The 21,756-nt window shown below is 43.8% G+C and overlaps 2 protein-coding genes across 44 annotated transcripts in view; one reads left to right on the forward strand and one right to left on the reverse strand.

The window, feature by feature from the left end:
* The window catches only part of LOC118398147 (piggyBac transposable element-derived protein 4-like), a 94,872-nt gene that overhangs the window by 43,764 nt on the left and 29,352 nt on the right, over positions 1 to 21,756 (reverse strand). For 33 of the 43 annotated variants that reach the window (XR_008070965.1, XR_008070963.1, XR_008070961.1 and 30 more), the window contains exons 3-4: positions 4,972 to 5,052; positions 4,649 to 4,765 (exon numbers count right to left, since the gene is read on the reverse strand). The gene's annotated coding sequence lies outside the window, so the exon portion shown is untranslated. Of the gene's footprint in view, positions 1 to 531; positions 668 to 4,648; positions 4,766 to 4,971; positions 5,053 to 5,353; positions 17,386 to 21,756 lie in introns of those variants that run through there. The other 10 variants (XR_008070976.1, XR_008070972.1, XR_008070975.1 and 7 more) reach the window with 3 other exon arrangements.
* LOC127909376 (uncharacterized) lies at positions 557 to 4,011 on the forward strand. Its single transcript, XM_052470413.1, has 13 exons — positions 557 to 722; positions 945 to 1,060; positions 1,316 to 1,399; positions 1,524 to 1,670; positions 1,759 to 1,839; positions 1,965 to 2,114; positions 2,245 to 2,294; positions 2,415 to 2,484; positions 2,584 to 2,670; positions 2,769 to 2,867; positions 2,992 to 3,072; positions 3,155 to 3,259; positions 3,690 to 4,011. The coding sequence occupies exons 1-13, from the start codon at positions 557 to 559 to the stop codon at positions 3,822 to 3,824; spliced, it is 1,371 nt and encodes a 456-aa protein (XP_052326373.1). The 3' UTR covers positions 3,825 to 4,011.

Below are 21,756 nucleotides of genomic sequence, written 5' to 3' on the forward strand. Positions count from 1 at the left end.
ATAATATCCTGTTTATAAAAGAGGTATGATTATTATGCAGATCCTACAGTGCTCTCCAACCTCAGTGGGCTTTGGCTTCGCCCCCCTTGTCTGAATGTGGTCATATGTTTTAACCCTGGTTGTCTGTGCTCCACAAGTCTTTATAGCCCACTGAGCCAAAGCCTAGACTTTCAGAAGTTCAACAACAACTTCCATGAAACAAGCTAAACATTTCAATGGGCCATTGACCTAGCTAGTGACTTTAAAAAAACATTTGGTATTTTTGTTTTATATTATTCCAACAACATAGGATATAATTACAACGAAAACCAGGAATTTTATAGGATTCTAATGATAACCATAGAGTTCCAAACTAATTTCTATGGCAACACAGCTGTCCATTTTTAAATATGCAATTTTCTAAAATATGTGTTGCCAAGAGACATCTAACCGATAGAACATATCGGCGTTCTATTGAACGTTTTCTGTTCGAAAACAAGAACAACTTCAATTTGCTGTTCAACAACAACAAACTTGACTGATTTTTGAGACCTGAGATTGAAACATCGACTGGAAAATGCCTGGGTGCTTTTCAAGATTGATGGAGAGAGTGCGAGGACCTGGGCAGCCTTCTTCGTCGACAGGTTGTTTAAATTCATTTGTGGGTTGTTTTTGTTGTCTTTTTCCGTTTTGCAGGGTTCGCGATCGTCGGGAGGTGGACAGCGACAGCGACTTCGAAGAGGGTACGTGGAGTTTTAAACTTCTTATTTTACCACATTCAGCATCGGAAATGTAATTTGTGAAATGTTTATTTCTGTGATACAGACTTGCAAGCTAACGCTAACTTTAATAATTGTTGCTAAGCGAAGCACTGTTGGACTTTTACTAGTAGTGACGTTACAAGCTAGCTTGATATGTTTTACGTCCTGACAATTGTTTGTTTGTATCCCTGCTACTAATTTTAGAATCAAATGTACTGGATGAGGTCCAGTTGGATGTGCCACTGCTGCCAGTCATCCTTGATGTCCAGGATGCTGCTATCATCCTTGAGGATGTGCCAGATGTACCGACTATCCTTGAGGTACAATTTTCAGAACGTTTTTGGTATTATGTTTGAAAAGTATCCCAGATATTAATTCTAAAAAATCTTTGTTGTCTGCTTTAGGAGGCCACTGGTAATTGGCAGTTGATACCGATTAGGTTTAGCCCCTGTACTGTGGGCCTGTTGTGATCAGAGTAAGAGACCCCCCCCCACACACACGCATCACTGTTACAATTCCTGTAATCAGCTGTTTCTAACCTGAATGTATTGTAATGTCACCCATCTCCTGTGCAGAACCATGCCGGTCCGGTGGCTAAAGCTTGGAGAACTTTCCAGTTCATCAGCCCCATTATCACCTATATGCGTGGGGGATCCCAGGTATGTGTCTTTGTAACTATCTAGTCCTAATTTACATTGCCAGAGTCATGTGATCTTGATGGAAATATGTTACAGCGATGGCTGATGTTGTTTTGTTGATGTTACTTGTCGTTTCTCTCCACAGCAGGTGGTGGTGAGGATGCACCATGTGAGTAGGGTTCGAGGCCTGGAGACTCAACTGGTGTGGGCCATCTCCAGGGAGACAGCCAGGCTTAGTCCAGAGGGCATCCCCTACTGTGCCACCAAGGTTCAGTCCGTCACTTGGATCCTGGTAAGATGTAAATACTACCGAAATAGTACAAGATTAGGCTTTCTTCACTTATTCCATTTGGCCTTAACATATCGTCTCTCTCTGTCAGTATATGGCTGGCAGGGTGACCCAGTATGCTTCTCACCTCCGCCATGAGACGTCTGTGGACGTGACCCTTGGCTGCTACCAGGTAAATATACATTTTCTTATGTATATTGAACAGAAATTATTGGGTGTTTTTCCTTTAGATATGCTCTGTTTTCTAATAATGCGTGTGTGTGGTAAACAGGTGTGTTGTGTGTGTTTTTGGAGCAGCAGACTGATGTCTCGGTGGTGTATGCCACTCTCCACATGGGGCCGGATGGGCTGCTCTCCTCCTCGGCGTGGTCGGAGGCTGCCTCCGTGTCTACGCCCACCAATCAGCAGTTCACTGAGCCAGAGCCTGAATGCCACAACTGCTATGAGGTCAGATGTTGCACACACACCTACAGTACACATACTATTGACTAGTAGCATTAAGATCCTTCCATTGACCCATTGTTTGTCATGTCATTGCATTGGTCACTGATGTTGAATGTTTGTTCTGTTGTTGTAGGGCTGGGAGGAGGACCTGCTGCCTGAGGAGAGGGAGGTTCCTCTGCTAAAGTGAGTTCCTCTAAATGTCTGTGTAGTCTGGGCTTGCCAGATGCTGAAGGATAGTGGTCACCATGCTGTTATCCCCATTGACCCTAATGGTTGACATGCTCCATTCCCTCCCTCCGACAGCCTCTACCTTACCACCAAGAGAGTGGAGGACATCGCCCTGAGGCTCGTCTCCCTGCGCCAGGCCTTCACTGTGAGTGGACTTCCTTTTTCCTTTTCTCTCTGTGTCTTCTTGTTCCGTCTGTCTCCAAGAGGAAGATGGGTGTCTCACTAACTCTTCCCTCTTCTCTAGACCCTGCTTGGTTCCACCCTGAGCAGGAACCATCTGTTTGTGGCAGGAAAGGTCCTAATGGGCGCACTGGTTCAAGCCCAGCACATGGTAGCTCACTAACTCATTATTCATTCAAGGGAAAGAGAGCGTCCTCGATGGGAAATGTGTTCTGTTCACTAACGTCAATGCTCTTTGCTTTGTGATAGGACGAGGCCGAATTCATCCGTGCCTATAACGACTTTGTGGACTACCTGAGTGACCCCTCCAAGCAGATTGACATTGAGAGGGAGCTGGCTGAGGCAAAGGTGAGTTCATTAACTCTTTCAAGTCTCACTTTGAGTTCTTCCACATGCATGTCTTTTATACATCACAGTAGCTGATCTATTTGAAATCATTCCTATTTTCTCCAAACGTGTTTTCTTGTCCTAGATCCTTCATGTTAACCTGATAGATGTCCTTTTTGAACTGGTGCTATTTGGGATGATGACAGCTCAGAAGTCCCTGATGGTGGTAAGTAGCATCTCACTGGTACATGTTTCGATGTCTCTCTATTTGTAATTTCACTTAAACTTCTCTCCTCTCTTTCCATTAGCACCCTGGTGGGTTCATGGAGCGTCTGTACGCTCTCCTGTACTCCTTCCTGCCCGTAGCTGCCAGCATTGAGCCAAAGGCCGAGAGATACCTGCTGCTGCTCAATGTAAGATTCAAGAGTTTACTTCCCTATTCCTAGTTTACTTCCTCTTTACTTTTTCATGAATAACAGGATGCCATTTTACAAGGAGTAACTCTCATTGTCTCTCTGCTCTTGATAAGCTAGTAATTTAGAGCCATTATCTATGTGTTGTGTGGTGTTCTCTTCAGGGTGGGCTGATGGCTCTGCTAGATGACATGTTTGGGCAGCAGCTGGCCTGGTACTTTAACCCAGTGTCTCTGGTCACTGAGCTCTCCAACCTCCTGGAATACCACCTGGAGAACCTCATGGCCAGCATGTAGTCCTACTGCAGAGATCTGAAAGGCCACATTTCTCTCTCTTTCTCTTAGGAATTGAGGACTTGAAGTGCTTCACTGAACCCTGATTAGTTAACACCCATTGAATTAATGTATTCTCTTGTTTTCTCTCCCCACAGGATTCTTGTGACACTTTGCCACCACACAGGGGTCTAGACACAAATGCACTACATTACTTTGCACTGAATTTTACATTTTTAAATAAAATAACTAGTAGTTCAAAAGCATTTGTCTCTGTCTTTTTATTTACTTGATTATTTCATCACTATTTCATATTCCTGGAGTTATGAGGCTAATATTACACTATTACATGAACAATTATGCATTATTCTTTTCATATGGAAATGAAAAACAAAGTTTAGGTGATTTACAGGTACTACAGGCCCACACTTTATGGCTTTGAATTGTGATGTGTGATTCTGTACTATTTCAAAATATGTAGGCCGACGTACACTGCGTTTACAAAACATTAAGAACACCTTCCTAATATTGAGTTGCACCCCCTGTTGCTCAGAACAGACTCAATTTGCTGGGACGTGAACTCTACAAGGTGTCCACAGGGATGCTGGCCCATGTTCACTCCAATGATTCCCACAGTGGTGGACCATTCTTTATACACCTACTACCTTACACCGTTCAAAGGCACTTAAATATTTTGTCTTGCCCATTTACCCTCTGAATGGCACACATACATAATCCATGTCTCAATTGTGTCAATGCTTAAAACTCTTTCTTTAACCTGTCTCCTTCCCTTCGTCTACACTGATTGAAGTGGATTGAACAAGTGACATCAGTATGGGATCATAGCTTTCACCTGGATTTACCTGGTCAGTCTGTCATGGAAAGAGGGGGTATAGTATAAAGTCGACCACTAGAGGGCACAATTGCTTCAGTCTTGAATGTAACTTCTCACTATCGGTACTCTACATTAAGAGTCTGCCATTGTAGACTCTGGTATCTTGGGTATTTCTGTTTCTATTTGCCATATTTCCCATTAATGTCTGAGCCATTTAGCGTCTTTCCAACTGAAAACAATGTTAGCATTCATGTGAGAGAGGGTGGAGTAGTGCATACTGACCTCTAGTTGGATCATAGCGTGGTTAGTGGTGTTGATGCAGGGTTTTGGCATTCTCCATCACAGTAGAAGGCACAGTAGCCCGTAGGAGCCAGGACCCAATCCTAATGGAGAGAAATACTATAGAAATGGAATGACAAGATTAGATGAATGACTAGAACAGACTATATTTCAATCAGAAATACTTCATAAAAATACACTAAAATGCACACAATGCCTTGCTTCCCTTAAAAATAATAATTGTGTTACAGCAAATAAGGTGACACAATGTTAGCTCTTGATACTATCTATTCAGTAGAATGAGTAACTTAGTGAGACAAGCTCACCATCCAGCCTCGGTCACCAAAGCTTTCATATATTTCATGTCTCTTACAAGCCTGAACGCCCACTGTTGACGTGGCTATGATCTGAAAGGGACCAAAACAAATATTATGAGGCAGAACAAGCTGTAAAGCACACTTTGGATGCATTGGATTTACAGTAAAGACACAATTACTGCCATGATGAGCAGAACCATGCTAATGCCTTCAAAGCATTACATGGGCTTGCTCCTACTTATCACTCCGATTTGGTCTTGCCGTACATACCTACACGTACGCTACGGTCACAAGACGCAGGCCTCCTAATTGTCCCTAGAATTTCTTAGCAAACAGCTGGAGGCAGGGCTTTCTCCTATAGAGCTCCATTTTTATGGAATGGTCTACTTACCCATGTGAGAGACGCAAACTCGGTCTCAACCTTTAAGTCTTTATTGAAGACTTATCTCTTCAGTGGATCATATGATTGAGTGTAGTCTGGCCCAGGAGTGTGAAGGTGAACGGAAAGGCTCTGGAGCAACAAAATGCCCTTGCTGTCTCTGCCTGGCCGGTTCCCCTCTTTCCACGGGGATTCTCTGCCTCTAACCCTGTGACAGGGGCTAAGTCACTGGCTTACTGGTGCTCTTTCATGCTGTCCCTAGGAGGGGTGCGTCACTTGAGTGGGTTGAGTCATTGATGTGATCTTCCTGTCTGGGTTGGTGCACCCCCATGGGTTGTGCCGTGGCGGAGATCTTTGGGCTATACTCGGCCTTGTCTCAGGATGGTAAGTTGGTGGTTGAAGATATCCCTCTAGTGGTGTGGGGGCTGTGCTTTGGCAAAGTGGGTGGGGTTATATCCTTCCCGTTTGGCCCTGGCCGGGAGTATCATCAGATGGGGCCACAGTGTCTCCCGACCCCTCCTGTCTCAGCCTCCAGTATTAATGCTGCAGTAGTTCATGTGTCGGGGGGCTCGGGTCAGTTTGTTATATCTTCTCCTGTCTTATCCTGTGTTCTGTGTGAATTTAAGTGTGCTCTCTCTAATTCTTTCTCTCTTTCTTTGTCTCTCTCGGAGGACCTGAGCCCTAGGACCATGCCTCAGGACTACCTGGCACGATGACTCCTTGCTATCCCCAGTCCACCTGGCCGTGCTGCTGCTCCAGTTTCAACTGTTCTGCCTGCGGCTTTGGAATCCTGACCTGTTCACCGGACGTGCTACCTGTCCCAGACCTATTATTTGACCATGCTGGTCATTTATGAACATTTGAACATCTTGGCCATGTTCTGTTATAATCTCCACCCGGCACAGCCAGATGAGGACTGGCCACTAGGTAGTTTTTACTTAGCCAACGTGCTTCATCACCTGCTTTGCTTGCTGTTTGGGGTTTTAGGCTGGGTTTCTGTACAGCACTTTGAGATATCAGTTCATGTACGATGGGCTATATAGATACATTTGATTTGATTTAATGCAACAATTTTCACATCAACACTTTTTGGCTGAAAAAGGTTAGACCCAATCAATATATCCACATCACCAATAAACTATCATGGTCCAAACACACCAAGACAGTCAAAGAGAGCACAGCAACACCTTTTCCCTCTCAGGAAACTGAAAATATTTGGCATGGGCCTACACAGTGGCATGTGTCTAAAAGTTCTCCAGCTGCACCATCGAGAGCATCCTGACTGATTCATCACCACCTGTTATGGCAATGGCTTGGCATCTGACCGTATGGCACTACAGAAGGTAGTGCGTAAGGCCCAGTACATCACTGGGGCCAAGCTTCTTGACATCCTGGGCCTATATACATGGAGGTGTCAGAGGAAGTCCCAAAGAATTGTCAGTCTCCAGTCACCTAAGTCATAGACTGTTCTCTCTGCTACCGCACGGCAAGCGGTACCGGAGCGCCAAGTCTAGGTCCAAAAGGCTTCTTAACAGCTTCTACCCCCAAGCCATAACACTCCTGAACAGCTAATCAAAGGGCTACCCAGACCCCTCTCTTACGCTGCTGCTACTCTCTATTATCTATGCATAGTCACTTTAACTCTACCTACATGTACATATTACCTCGACTAACCGGTGCCCCTGCACATTGACTTTGTACTGGTACCCCCCTGTATATAGTCTCGCTATTGTTATTTTACTGCTTAATTATTTGTTAATCAAAAATAATAATAATTAAGTGTATCTATTTTTTATTTAACACGTTTTTCTTAACTTTTTAAAGCATTGTTGATTAAGGGCTTGTAAGTAAGCATTTCACTGTAACCTGTTGTATCCAGCGCATGAGACAAATAAAATTTGATTCGATTTGACATTGTAAATGTAAACCAACACTCTATAGCCTCATAACATGGTTAAAACAATTTTGATATAATTGATGGTCCGTCCTTGCATCCATAGCTCTGTCTATTAATCTGAGAGTGGTTACATTTCTCCAGGCCTATCCCTCAGCTTTTTACCAAAACAGAGGGCGACCGTTTTGTTATCGTTTCAGCTGCCCTTTAAACAGCTGCATATTATCAAGATATCAAAGTGTCACCAAAAAAAGGTAAACAATAGCAAATGCAACATATGGCATTCATTTTTCACATGTAAATAGCACTTTTCAGTAGTGCTCAAAGCATGCCATTCCATGAGCGCAGCATTTATTTTTCAACTTGAATCAATGAACCCAATCAGTCCTCCATGACAACAAAATCATAAACAACAGAGTAGAGCTGGCTAATAAATCCTCGGTTTTTGGGTTATGCTCATGGAAAACAATTTGGCTATGCTATACTTCCATATTTCCATGTCCTATTCTTGAAGATCAAGGGGTATAACATTTAGTTATTTCTTTACATTAAAAACCAAAGTCTATCGTATGTAAACTCAGCAAAAAAAGAAACGTCCCTTTTTCAGGACCCTGTCGTTCAAAGATAATTCATAAAAATCCAAATAACTTCACAGATTTTCATTGTAAAAGGTTTAAGCACGGTTTCCCATGCTTGTTCAATGAATCATAAACACTTAATGTGACTCTCAAACCCAGATCCGGGAGCATAATCATCGCCTGACACTAATTAGCATAACGCAATGGACATAAATCTTCCTATTCATGAAAATCACAAGTGAAATATATTGGAACACAGCTTAGCCTTTTGTTAATCACCCTGTCATCTCAGATTTTCAAAATATGCTTTACAGCCAACGCTAGACAAGCATTTGTGTAAGTTTATCATAGCCTAGCATTATGCCTTGCTAGCAGCAGGCAACCTTGTCACGGAAATCAGAAAAGCAACCAAATTAAATCGTTTACCTTTGATGAACTTCGGATGTTTTCACTCACGAGACTCCCAGGTAGATAGCCAAAGTTAATTTTTTCCCAAAATATTATTTTTGTAGGCGAAATAGCTCCATTTGTTCTTCATGTTTGGCTGAGAAATCGCCCGGATATTGCGGTCACCACAACGCCGAAAAATATTCCAAATTAGCTCCATAATATCGACAGAAACATGGCAAACGTTGTTTATAATCAATCCTCAAGGTGTTTTTCTAATATCTATTTGATAATATATCCGTCGGGACAATTCGTTTTTCAGTAGGGCCGATTGGAGTAATGGCTACCTCTGTATTTTACGCGAGAATCTCTCTCGGAGCCACCATGTGACCACTTACGCAATGTGGCCGCCTACGGCTATTCTTCAACAGAAATGCGTAAAACTACCTTACAATGCTGTAGACACCTTGGGGAATACGTAGAAAGTGTAAGCTCGTTAATGGCACATTCACAGCTGAATAGGGACTCATTGGAACGCAGCGCTTTCAAAACCTGGGGCACTTCCGGATTGGATTTTTCTCAGGCTTTCGCCTGCAACATCAGTTCTGTTATACTCACAGACAATATCTTTACAGTTTTGGAAACGTTAGAGTGTTTTCTATGCATATTCTAGAATCTTGTCCTGACAAAATATCACGTTTAAAACAGGAACGTTTTTTTTCTCTCCCAAAAATGAAAATACTGCCCCCTAGTACCTCTAGGTTGTATTGATCATGCACCTGTAGAACGGTCATTAAGACACTAACAGCTTACAGACGGTAGGCAAAGGAGCTCACAATTATTTTTATTTTATTTTTTATTTCACCTTTATTTAACCAGGTAGGCTAGTTGAGAACAAGTTCTCATTTGCAACTGCGACCTGGCCAAGATAAAGCATAGCAGTGTGAACAGACAACACAGAGTTACACATGGGGTAAACAATTAACAAGTCAATAACACAGTAGAAAAAAAGGGGAGTCTAAAAAAGGCATGAGGAGGTAGGCGAATAATTACAATTTTGCAGATTAACACTGGAGTGATAAATGATCAGATGGTCATGTACAGGTAGAGATATTGGTGTGCAAAAGAGCAGAAAAGTAAATAAATAAAAACAGTATGGGGATGAGGTAGGTGAAAATGGGTGGGCTATTTACCAATAGACTATGTACAGCTGCAGCGATCGGTTAGCTGCTCAGATAGCTGATGTTTGAAGTTGGTGAGGGAGATAAAAGTCTCCAACTTCAGCGATTTTTGCAATTCGTTCCAGTCACAGGCAGCAGAGTACTGGAACGAAAGGCGGCCAAATGAGGTGTTGGCTTTAGGGATGATCAGTGAGATACACCTGCTGGAGCGCGTGCTACGGATGGGTGTTGCCATCATGACCAGTGAACTTAGATAAGGCGGAGCTTTACCTAGCATGGACTTGTAGATGACCTGGAGCCAGTGGGTCTGGCGACGAATATGTAGTGAAGGCCAGCCGACTAGAGCATACAAGTCGCAGTGGTGGGTGGTATAAGGTGCTTTAGTGACAAAACGGATGGCACTGTGATAAACTGCATCCAGTTTGCTGAGTAGAGTGTTGGAAGCCATTTTGTAGATGACATCGCCGAAGTCGAGGATCGGTAGGATAGTCAGTTTTACGAGGGTAAGCTTGGCGGCGTGAGTGAAGGGTGCTTTGTTGCGGAATAGAAAGCCGACTCTTGATTTGATTTTCGATTAGAGATGTTTGATATGAGTCTGGAAGGAGAGTTTGCAGTCTAGCCAGACACCTAGGTACTTATAGATGTCCACATATTCAAGGTCGGAACCATCCAGGGTGGTGATGCTAGTCGGGCATGCGGGTGCAGGCAGCGATCGGTTGAAAAGCATGCATTTGGTTTTACTAGCGTTTAAGAGCAGTTGGAGGCCACGGAAGGAGTGTTGTATGGCATTGAAGCTCGTTTGGAGGTTAGATAGCAGTGTCCAATGACGGGCCGAAAGTATATAGAATGGTGTCGTCTGCGGAGATGTGGATCAGGGAATCGCCCGCAGCAAGAGCAACATCATTGATATATACAGAGAAAAGAGTCGGCCCGAGAATTGAACCCTGTGGCACCCCCATAGAGACTGCCAGAGGACCGGACAGCATGCCCTCCGATTTGACACACTGAACTCTGTCTGCAAAGTAATTGGTGAACCAGGCAAGACAGTCATCCGAAAAACCGAGGCTACTGAGTCTGCCGATAAGAATATGGTGATTGACAGAGTTGGAAGCCTTGGCAAGGTCGATGAAGACGGCTGCACAGTACTGTCTTTTATCGATGGCGGTTATGATATCGTTTAGTACCTTGAGTGTGGCTGAGGTGCACCCGTGACCGGCTCGGAAACCAGATTGCACAGTGGAGAAGGTACGGTGGGATTCGAGATGGTCAGTGACCTGTTTGTTGACTTGGCTTTCGAAGACCTTAGATAGGCAGGGCAGGAAGGATATAGGTCTGTAACAGTTTGGGTCCAGGGTGTCTCCCCCTTTGAAGAGGGGGATGACTGCGGCAGCTTTCCAATCCTTGGGGATCTCAGACGATATGAAAGAGAGGTTGAACAGGCTGGTAATAGGGGTTGCGACAATGGCGGCGGATAGTTTCAGAAATAGAGGGTCCAGATTGTCAAGCCCAGCTGATTTGTACGGGTCCAGGTTTTGCAGCTCTTTCAGAACATGAAAACTTAGGACCCTAAAGAGGCCTTTCTACTGACTGAAAAACACCAAAAGAAAGATGCCCAGGGTCCCTGCTCATCTGCGTGAATGTGCATTCGGCATGCTGCAAGGAGGCATGAGGATTGCAGATGTGGCCAAGGGAAAAAATGGCAATGTCCGTACTGTGAGACACCTAAGAAAGCGCTACATGGAGACAGGACGGACAGCTGATCATCCACGCAGTGGCAGACCACATGTAACAACACCTGCACAGGATTGGTACATCCGAACATCACACCTGTGGGACAGGATGGCAACAACTGCCCGAGTTACACCAGGAACGCACAATCCCTCCATCAGTACTCAGACTGTCCGCAATAGGCTGAGAGAGGCTGGACTGAGGAATTGTAGGCCTGTTGTAAGGCAGGTCCTCACCATATATCACCGGCAACAACGTTGCCTATGGGCACAAACCCATTGTCACTGGACCAGACAGGACTGGCAAAAAGTACTCTTCATTCACGGTTTTGTCTCACCAGGGGTGATGGTCGGATTCACATTTATCGTCGAAGGAATGAGCATTACACCGAGGCCTGTACTCTGGAGCGGGATCGATTTGGAGGTGGAGGGTCCATCATGGTCTGGGGCGGTGTGTCACAGCATCATCAGACTGACCTTTTTGTCATTGCAGGCAATCTCAACGCTGTGCGTTACAGGGAAGACATCCTCCTCCCTCATGTGGTACCCTTCCTGCAGGCTCATCCTGACATGACCCTCCAGCTTTTTTAACAAATCAAAAACTGTAAAATTGGGGGTGCAAAATTATTCAGCACCCTTAAGTTAATACTTTGTAGCGCCACCTTTTGCTGCGATTACAGCTGTAAGTCGCTTGGGGTATGTCTCTATCAGTTTTGCACATCAAGAGACTGAAAATGTTTCCCATTCCTCCTTGCAAAACAGCTCGAGCTCAGTGAGGTTGGATGGAGAGCATTTGTGAACAGCAGTTTTCAGTTCTTTCAACAGATTCTCGATTGGATTCAGGTCTGGACTTTGACTTGGCCATTCTAACACCTGGATATGTTTATTTTTTAACCATTCCATTGTAGATGTTGCTTTATGTTTTGGATCATTGTCTTGTTGGAAGACAAATCTCCGTCCCAGTCTCAGGTCTTTTGCAGACTCCATCAGGTTTTCTTCCAGAATGGTCCTGTATTTGGCTCCAGCCATCTTCCCATCAATTTTAACCATCTTCCCTGTCCCTGCTGAAGAAAAGCAGGCCCAAACCATGATGCTGCCACCACCATGTTTGACAGTGGGGATGGTGTGTACAGGGTGATGAGCTGTGTTGCTTTTACGCCAAACATAACGTTTTGCATTGTTGCCAAAAAGTTCAATTTTGGTTTCATCTGACCAGAGCACCTTCTTCCACATGTTTGGTGTGTCTCCCTGGTAGCTTGTGGCAAACTTTAAACAACACTTTTTATGGATATCTTTAAGAAATTGCTTTCTTCTTGCCACTCTTCCATAAAGGCCAGATTTGTGCAATATACAACTGATTGTTGTCCTATGGACAGTCTCCCACCTCAGCTGTAGATCTCTGCAGTTCATCCAGTGATCATGGGCCTCTTGGCTGCATCTCTGATCAGTCTTCTCCTTGTAGGAGCTGAAAGTTTAGAGGGACGGCCAGGTCTTGGTCGATTTGCAGTGGTCTGATACTCCTTCCATTTCAATATTATCGCTTGCACAGTGCTCCTTGGGATGTTTAAAGCTTGGGAAATCTTGTTGTATCCAAATCCGGCTTTAAACTTCTTCACAACAGTATCTCGGACCTGCCTGGTGTGTTCCTTGTTCTTCATGATGCTCTCTGCGCTTTTAACGGACCTCTGAGACTATCACAGTGCAGGTGCATTTATACGGAGACTTGATTACACACAGGTGGATTGTATTTATCATCATTAGTCATTTAGGTCAACATTGGATCATTCAGAGATCCCCACTGAACTTCTGGAGAGGGTTTGCTGCACTGAAAGTAAAGGGGCTGAATAATTTTGCATGCCCAACTTTTCAGTTTTTGATTTGTTAAAAAAGTTTGAAATATCCAATAAATGTCGTTCCACTTCATGATTGTGTCCCACTTGTTGTTGATTCTTCACAAAAAAATAAAATTGTATATCTTTATGTTTGAAGCCTGAAATGTGGCAAAAGGTCGCAAAGTTCAAGGGGGCCGAATACTTTCGCAAGGCACTGTATGTTGCCTGATGTATCCCCAGTAGTGTAGCTACATTTAATTTTCATTTGTGTGTATTCGAGGTCCATCCAAAAAGCAGCGGGCCTGTGACGCCAGATGTCTGGATATTTTCTCCAGTTGGTGTAAATATGACCGCAGGAGAAGACCTGGAATGCAGCGACAGAAATCTGTAAAGTTGCAACTTAATAGTTTATCAAATATGAGTAAACCAAAACATGCCTAAACTTTCACAACAATATTGTTACAATGGGACTTCCGGGTGTGTCGGCTCCCCACTCATGTGGTTGTATAGTGAACAATATGTTGTGCTCGCCTTAGCTCTCTGTTGAGCTCTTACCCATGGTGCTGGAGCTTTCTTCTACCACAGCATCTGTGCAATAAACTGGAGTTTTGGGAAATTTACTGTATAGCTGTTGTTGTGTTCCCATTCTAGTGGCGACCCGTCACTCAGGGCAGGTGGGTCAGAGCCTGTTTGAGCCCCACATTTATAGCTACAAATGTTTTTCAAGTTATTTTGGCATTAATACGTGTCACATATCAGTTGCAAACAATGTAAAATTAAAAAAAATGTCAAACAAATCACTGAGTTAATAAAGCCTCCATACAAACATGGTCTCTTATTTGCTTTCTTGAGTAAGGCAGCTCCAAAATGCAGGTGTTTCAGCCTAGCTCAGTGCTTTCTGTGGTGGGGCAGCCAGCGGAAAATGCGGAAAATACAGAGCGTAGGGGTTGGTAATGTTCTCTAGTTGCGCAGTGATTGGCTCAGTATTCTGTCACTCATGCGGACACTACGTCACTGCCAAATCTAAGTGTAGAGCTCGAAAATCCAAGCCCCGTTGAATGCTACCATAGAGTTACATTAGAAGTGCCCATCCAAGAAGGCTCAAGGTCATTGGCCACAGATAAAATTACGCCAAATCACGTTATATCTACAGTAGCTTTGATTGCACTGACCATGTCAATATCATACTTTCAAAATCTTAGCTAGCAGTCATCATCATGAATCAAGTCGACAATCTACTGGCAAATCCTTGTCATATGAAGAGAAATTGTAGATAAAAACGTGTAGGTGCTCATCGGCCATTGGACACAAACATTACACAACATGTTGGAAATCGCAAATTCAACAAGGAGTAATCAGTGGCTAACTGCAAGCATTGAAAAGCAATTACTAGCCTGCTATTCAGTGGAGTGGGTGTGTGGTCCCAATTCTGGGTCTCTTTTCCAAGCTTAAAATGATAAACATTCAACATTGGCCATGCTGTCAATCCAGCATGATTTCTGCCAGACTCAAAACAACTTAACTCGGGAACTGGGAAATCTGACTTCAGTGAGTTCAAGACAACTGGGAACTCAGGAAAAAAACAGCTCTGATTGGGAAAATAAATTTTGAACGGTCATCCAACTTGAAATTGTAAGTCGGGAACTCGGGCCTCTTTCTAGAGCTACGACCTGAAAATCACTGACGTCATCATGATTTGGTTTATTTTCCCCTCTTAATTTTGCCTACTGTTCTGACTTAGTGGTGCACATGTAGGCTATATCCTGCTATAACCTGAGAAATGTCATCATCGAATATTATAAGAGCATCCTTTGTCTGCTTATATTCAACCTTTAGCCATGTCTAAAGGTCAATCAGATTTGTGAACATGGTCCCTAGCTGTGTGTTGTCTGTAGCTTGTGAGGTGTGGAAACACTGTTGCTTTTATGAATTTTGTCTTGCTGCTTTTTGTTCTATGTTGCTATGTCTGTATGCTACGTCTTGCTTGTCCTATGTTGCTCTGTCTGTATGCTATGTCTTGCTTGTCCTGTTGCTATTGTCTATATTGTAATTGTTTTTAATAACCTGCCCAGGGACTGCGGTTGAAAATTAGCCGGCTGGCTAAAACCGGCACATTAACTGAAACGTTGATTAATGTGCACTGTCCCTGTAAAAAATAAAATAAACTCAAACCTTTATATATCCTATGGTTCTGACTTGGTGTACAGGGAGAACACTGTAAGAACAGCCCATGTTCTGAATTATGTCACTGTACATTTCAAAAGTGCTAAACAATTAGTTATATTGACTATGTCCGTCTTAGCTCTCCCATTGTCTTAATCGAATATCCAGATTGCTTCTTATCTGCTCGTCATCTCCTTATGCCATACTTTGTACATCTCAACAGAAACCACATTAGTCAGCCGTAGACAAGGCTCCTCTGATAGCCAGGTGTAGCATTGGTAAACTGTTGGGACTCTGCTGTTGGGACAGCTGTATGTAGGCCCTAACAGTTTGTGGGCACCGTTTGTCACCATTATAGTACAATTAATGTATTGTTTAGTGTTGTGTAGTGGCTTTGCTGGCATGCACCCCCCACATTTTTTTGTTTGTTTGCGCCACCAAGATTTACATGCTAAAATCGCCACTGTCCCATTCTACAACTCATGAATGAGTATCTCTATCTTCAAAACTCGACCCCACTATCAGCCCAGCCAACTGGTTACAGCTTTGCTAGTCATTCCATCGGAGTAAACTCCAGAAGAAAATGTAATCTATAAAGCACACCAATATTTCTTTTAAACTCTAACGATAATAATAAGAAAACTCCTGCCACCCAGCCACCAGAGATCGAGGCAGGGATGGCCACCAGAGATCGAGGCAGGGATGGGCACCAGAGATCGAGGCAGGGATGGCCACCAGAGATCGAGGCAGGGATGGCCACCAGAGATCGAGGCAGGGATGGCCACCAGAGATCGAGGCAGGGATGGCCACCAGAGTTCGAGGCAGTGATGGCCACCAGAGATCGAGGCAGGGATGGCCACCAGAGGTCGAGGCAGGGATGGCCACCAGAGGTCGAGGCAGGGATGGCCACAAGAGATCAAGGCAGGGATGGCCACCAGAGATCGAGGCAGGGATGGCCACCAGAGATCGAGGCAGGGATGGCCACCAGTTCCAGCTGACCTGGACAAATCTGGAAAATTTCTAGAACTTTGAAAATGTCTTCAAGTGCAGTTGCAAGAACCATCAAGCGCTATGATGAAACTGGCTCTCATGAGGACCCAGAGTTACCTCTGCTGCAGAGAATAAATTCATTCGATTTACCAGCCTAAGAAATTGCAGGCCAAATAAATGCTTGACAGTGTTCAAGTAATAGACACATCTCAACATCAACTGTTCAGAGGAGACTGTGTGAAACAGGCATTCATGGTCGAATTGCTGCAAAGAAACCCCTACTAAAGGACACCGATAATAAGAAGAGACGTGCTTGGGCCAAGAAACAGGAGCAATGAACATTATACTGGTGGAAAACTATCTTTCGGTAGAATGAGTCCAAATTTGAGATTCTGTCTTTGTGAGACACAGAGTAGTTGAACAGATGATCTCCGCATGTGTGGTTCCTATCATGAAGCATGGAGGAGGTGTGCTTTAATGGTGACATTGTCTGTGATTTATTTCAAATTCAAGACACACTTAACCAGCAAGTCTACCTCAGCATCATGCAGCGATACGCCATCCCATCTGATTTGTGCTTAGTGGGACTATCATTTGTTTTTAAACAGGATAATGACCCAATACACCTTCAGGCTGTGTAAGGGCTATCTGACCAAGAATGAGAGTGATGGAGTGCTGCATCAGATGACCTGGCCTCCATAATCACCCAACCTCAACCCAATTGAGATGGTTTGGGATGATTTGGACTGCAGAGGGAAGGAAAATCAGCCAACAAGTGCTCACCATATGTGGGAACTCCTTCAAGACTGTTGGAAAATTAATTCCAGGTGAAGCTGGTTGAGAGAATGCTAAGAGTGTGGAGAGCTTTCATCAAGGCAAATGGTGGCTACTTTCAATAATCTAAAACATGTTTTAATTTGTTTAACACTTTTTTGGTTACTACATGATTCCATATGTGTTATTTCATAGTTTTGATGTCGTCACTATTATTCTACAATGTAGAAAATGTTAATAATAAAGAAACCACTCTTGAATTATTAGGTGTGTCTAAACATTTGACTGGTACTGTATGTCAGTATGACAAATTAGTTATGCCTCTACTTTGTAATCAACATAGAGTTTAGCAAGACTGGACTGCGAGAGCATCAGGGAATTTAATGAAGTCCAGCTCAATATAGTGCATGTGTAGTGCATCTATAGTGCATCTTATATGCAAGACATGACAAAACAATACATTAGTCGCATAGTGTTCAACCAATGCCATATCACATATGTATATGATCCAGTACACATCTGTGTGTAATCTGATTGTGATTGTATTTCACTTTTTGTTACCGGAACAATATGTCACAGCGGCAAGACAGTTGTTTCAGGAGTCAAATGATATACTCCTTGTTTACCCCTCCTGTGCCAGTGTATGTGCCTGTGGCAGATGTCCAACTGGAAGTAGGTGACGTGTGACTGTACACGAGCAGTCATGTGTACAAAGCGAGCGGTAGGCTCTGGTACTCTGTGACCTTAGATACCCATATGGACTTGATTTGAGATTCTTCATCTTCTATCTCTCAAAGACCACCAACTCAGATGCACAGCGTGCTTCAACACGATATGAGGGGGGAGAGGATTTCTTTTTTTCCTATTACCCCCTTTTTCTCCCCAATTTCAATCTTGTCTCATTGCTGTGACTCCCCGACGGACTAGGGAGGCAAAGGTCGAGTCATGCGTCCTCTGAAACATGACCCGCCAAACCACCCTTCACCCACTAGCTAAACCCGGAAGCCAGCCACACCAATGTGTCAGAGGAAACACTGTTCAACTGACAACTGAAGTCAGCCTGCAGCGGCCCGGCAAGCCACAAGGAGTCGCTAGAGCACGATGAGTCAAGTAAAGCCCTCCCGGCCAAACCCTCCCCTAATGCTGGGTCAATTGTGCATTGCCCTATGGGACTCCGAATCACGGCCTTGATTACAACCCGGGTCTGTAGTGACGCTCCTAGCACTGGGATGCAGTGCCTTAGACCGCTGCACCACTCGGGAGGCCTTGGGGAGAGGATTTCATCCTTAACATGGTACATGGTACAAATAGCCCCTGATATATCCCTATATTATTGTGATGGCCACCCCTATATAAATTCCACAAATAATACTGATAGATCTCAATCCTGTGTAATGTTGTCAAGCCAATAATATTTCTTTGTCTGTATCCTAGCACAAATATGTACAACTACCTTCAGGTCTGAGGCCAAAATCTGAAGGACAAAGTGACAGAAAACCTAGAAATTACATTACGTAAATTTAGAGACACAGTGGTCATTTCTAGTTATTTTGTTAGACGATTTTGTAGCTGGATACAAATGCCCAATCTGCAGTGACAAGATCAAATTAAGTTTATTTTATGCATGCATGCTCTTAATGTATTACATTGCAATATATGCAATTTACTTCAATGAGTACGGTATGTTATACATGTCCATTGTTTTCAGTGAGGCATGAGGCAGTCCCTATCCCCAGGATAGATGACACTTCGATGAAAGCCACAACAGCACGGGCTATAGATTTGGCATCTCCTCTCTCCAACTCAACAAGCCCCAGAAATGGTGATACAATTGTCTGCTTGGTGTCACTAAAGTTATCACACCCCTAGGTACTTAGAAACACTTACATCTGTGGACTCATCGAGCAGGAGGCTGAAACGCTTGTCACCCACATCTGCGACCAACCTTTTCAGAAAGTATGTTGCTAGAACACCAGTCATAATTTCTGTGCACATTGACCTGTGCATTTTGAAGTGGGTTGCAGCAGTGGAGTCTGAGAAAGCAGCTCTACATGCTTCTCCAATGTGATCACATGCCAGCATGGAACAGAACAGTGTTCAGCGATAGCTAATGCCATGGTGGCCTCAGCCTTTTTTGCAGTCAATTTTTATTAACTATAAATGGCAGCTTGTTTTGTGTGGAACTGTTATAAGGCTTTGCCTTTTGAGTATTTTTTTACATCACTATGTTTGGCGTAGAAATCAGCCTTACAATACAGGCAGTATGCCCGTGTATCACGTCCAATAAACGGCTTCAACCAGCCTTTGATTCCCACTCCTTTCTGTATTTTTGAGTGTACAGTTTAGACTGGGACATGATGCGCTAGCCAGCTAGATGTGTAGCTTATGTCACAGAGGCACACACAAAGTGGACAAGGTGAGTAAGTGACTAAGGCTGTGTGAGTCAAATGCAGTGATTTATTTTAGACAAAGAACATTTTACATTTACATCCCTCCCTGAATGTAAGCCAGGGCAGGATCAGCCAGCGGCGGCTTCCCATATGCGCGATTAATTTGCAGTCTGGGCACGGAGGGGTAAACATCTAATGCTCTGACTGCAGCTGGGAGGGACTGCTGCGTGAGGACTGGGCCGCCTTTGAGTGTTTTGGGACGGGGCCCACGGTAGCGTCCGCTGCTCGTTGAGAAGAGTAAGAACTATACATGCTTCCACGTCAGTCTCCAATAACATCAGGAAAAGTCGCTAGTCGATTTTTTGAAAATGTGTCGCTAGAGGGATCTGAATACTCACTAAATATAGCGACAAAGTCACTAAGTTGGCAACACTGCCTGTGTGATGCTCTAGCAGCGTAGCTCGTCAGAGCTGCTTCGCCCATGGTGTGTACTTTAATTGATTTTCTGCAGGCTCTTATGAGGATTCTGTTATGCACTATAGCCCGTTACCATATATGTGATTGAATATTATCTGCTGTTGGCTTGTGTGGATGTATGTATGTGTTTTGCAACATAGCTGACTTGAAACATTGTTAACAGTTTCAGGGCCATGAGCATTTCTCATGATGGACAAATACAGAATAACATGAAGACAGGGACTGTGCAATGAGTTGGGGAGGCACATTCAGAACAGTGATGCGAGAACAAACGTCTTTTGTTAGATAACAGGAGCCAGGTGTGAGATAACGGTATCGAGCATGAGCGCATAGATATTCTTCACAGCAACAGTTACATCTATCAACTGAAGCGCTTAGGGGGCTGGGACTAGCCTCTGCGCCAACAATCAAAGATGGGCTGGGTGAGTTTAAACCACGCCCAGTCTCTACTCTGACATTCCGGCTCAGAAGCAGGAACTATTTCTGTCAAGGTATATTTATCATATCTTTGTCAAGAACAAGTCAGTTCTCTGTTTGCCCTGCGAGGTGGGACAGAGAGCCGGTATATACGAAAATTGCATTTACCACTTATTGCTTATTATTATTATTATTATTATATATTATTATTGCTTAGCTAATAAAAAATACATAGTATACAATCGGTGACTCATTGTCATATTTATCCTGATACCATATTCGAATTGACGCAAATCTAACACTCTGCATAGCGGTTCCTTAACAAGCCAGTTTTTGGTGACCCACTTGTCGAGGAATTTACATTTTCCAGGCATAGCTGAAGCTTCACTTAACGTTAACTTGAGCTGTTTAACCTGATTTATTCAACTTCAATCACTCTTGCACGCACGTGACCGTCGCACTCTCTCCGAGGCAGGTGGCTCGTGAAACAAGGACGCACAGACAGCGGGAGACACATGCAGACAGCGGCGTAGCCTATTACTGATGTTAAGTTGTTTTTTTAAATCTAAAGAACTTCAATTTCTATTCTTGAACAAAATATATAAATTCAAGCACTTTCAACAACCCATGTCTATTTGTCTATTTCAAAAAACTTAAGGCCTTGATTTATTTTCTCTCAAATTCACAAACTTTCAAGGATTTCAAGGACCCGTGGGAACCCTGCCCTCCATAGTCCTCAATGCAATACACTGTAATAGACTACATGGGACACATATCGACTTGTATAGCGTCCTTTTCTACCTGTCTGAAATAGGACTTGGTTCAACTATTAGTTTAAAAACTACACATTTGGTTAGTAGAGAGAGAGCCTACTGAGTATATCCCACCCCACTGTATCGGAGACAGGTAGATAAGTTCTCTCTACAAGCTATTAAGTATCCCATGTACCGTTTATTTATTTTATTGGGGCTGTGGTGGGGCCAGAGTGAAAAGCCAGCAGCAGGCCATGTCAAAACTAACCATATTTGGTTAGTAAAGACCCGACTGAGTATTTTCCACCCCAATTTGAGACCAGTAGTAAAGTGCTTTACAAGTATCCCATATAATGTACCATGTATTGCACTGCAGTGAATGGAATAAGGAGTCACCAGCAGCACTCTGTATTAAACTCAACAGCTCTCCCGCTATCTCTCTCAGAATAACCTTTTTGATCCAAATCAGTCAGGTTTCAAGACTAGTCATTCAACTGAGACTGCTCTTCTCTGTATCACGGAGGCGCTCCGCACTGCTAAAGCTAACTCTCTCTCCTCTGCTCTCATCCTTCTAGACCTATCGGCTGCCTTCAATACTGTGAACCATCAGATCCTCCTCTCCACCCTCTCCGAGTTGGCCCACGCTTGGATTGCGTCCTACCTGACAGGTCGCGTGGCGAGAATCTGTCTCCTCACCACACGCTCTCACCACTGGTGTCCCCCAGGGCTCTGTTCTAGGCCCTCTCCTATTCTCGCTATACACCAAGTCACTTGGCTCTGTCATAACCTCACATGGTCTCTCCTATCATTGCTATGCAGACGACACACAATTAATCTTCTCCTTTCCCCCTTC

Source organism: Oncorhynchus keta, chromosome 19 (genome assembly GCF_023373465.1).
Source record: "Oncorhynchus keta strain PuntledgeMale-10-30-2019 chromosome 19, Oket_V2, whole genome shotgun sequence".
NCBI lineage: Eukaryota > Metazoa > Chordata > Actinopteri > Salmoniformes > Salmonidae > Oncorhynchus > Oncorhynchus keta.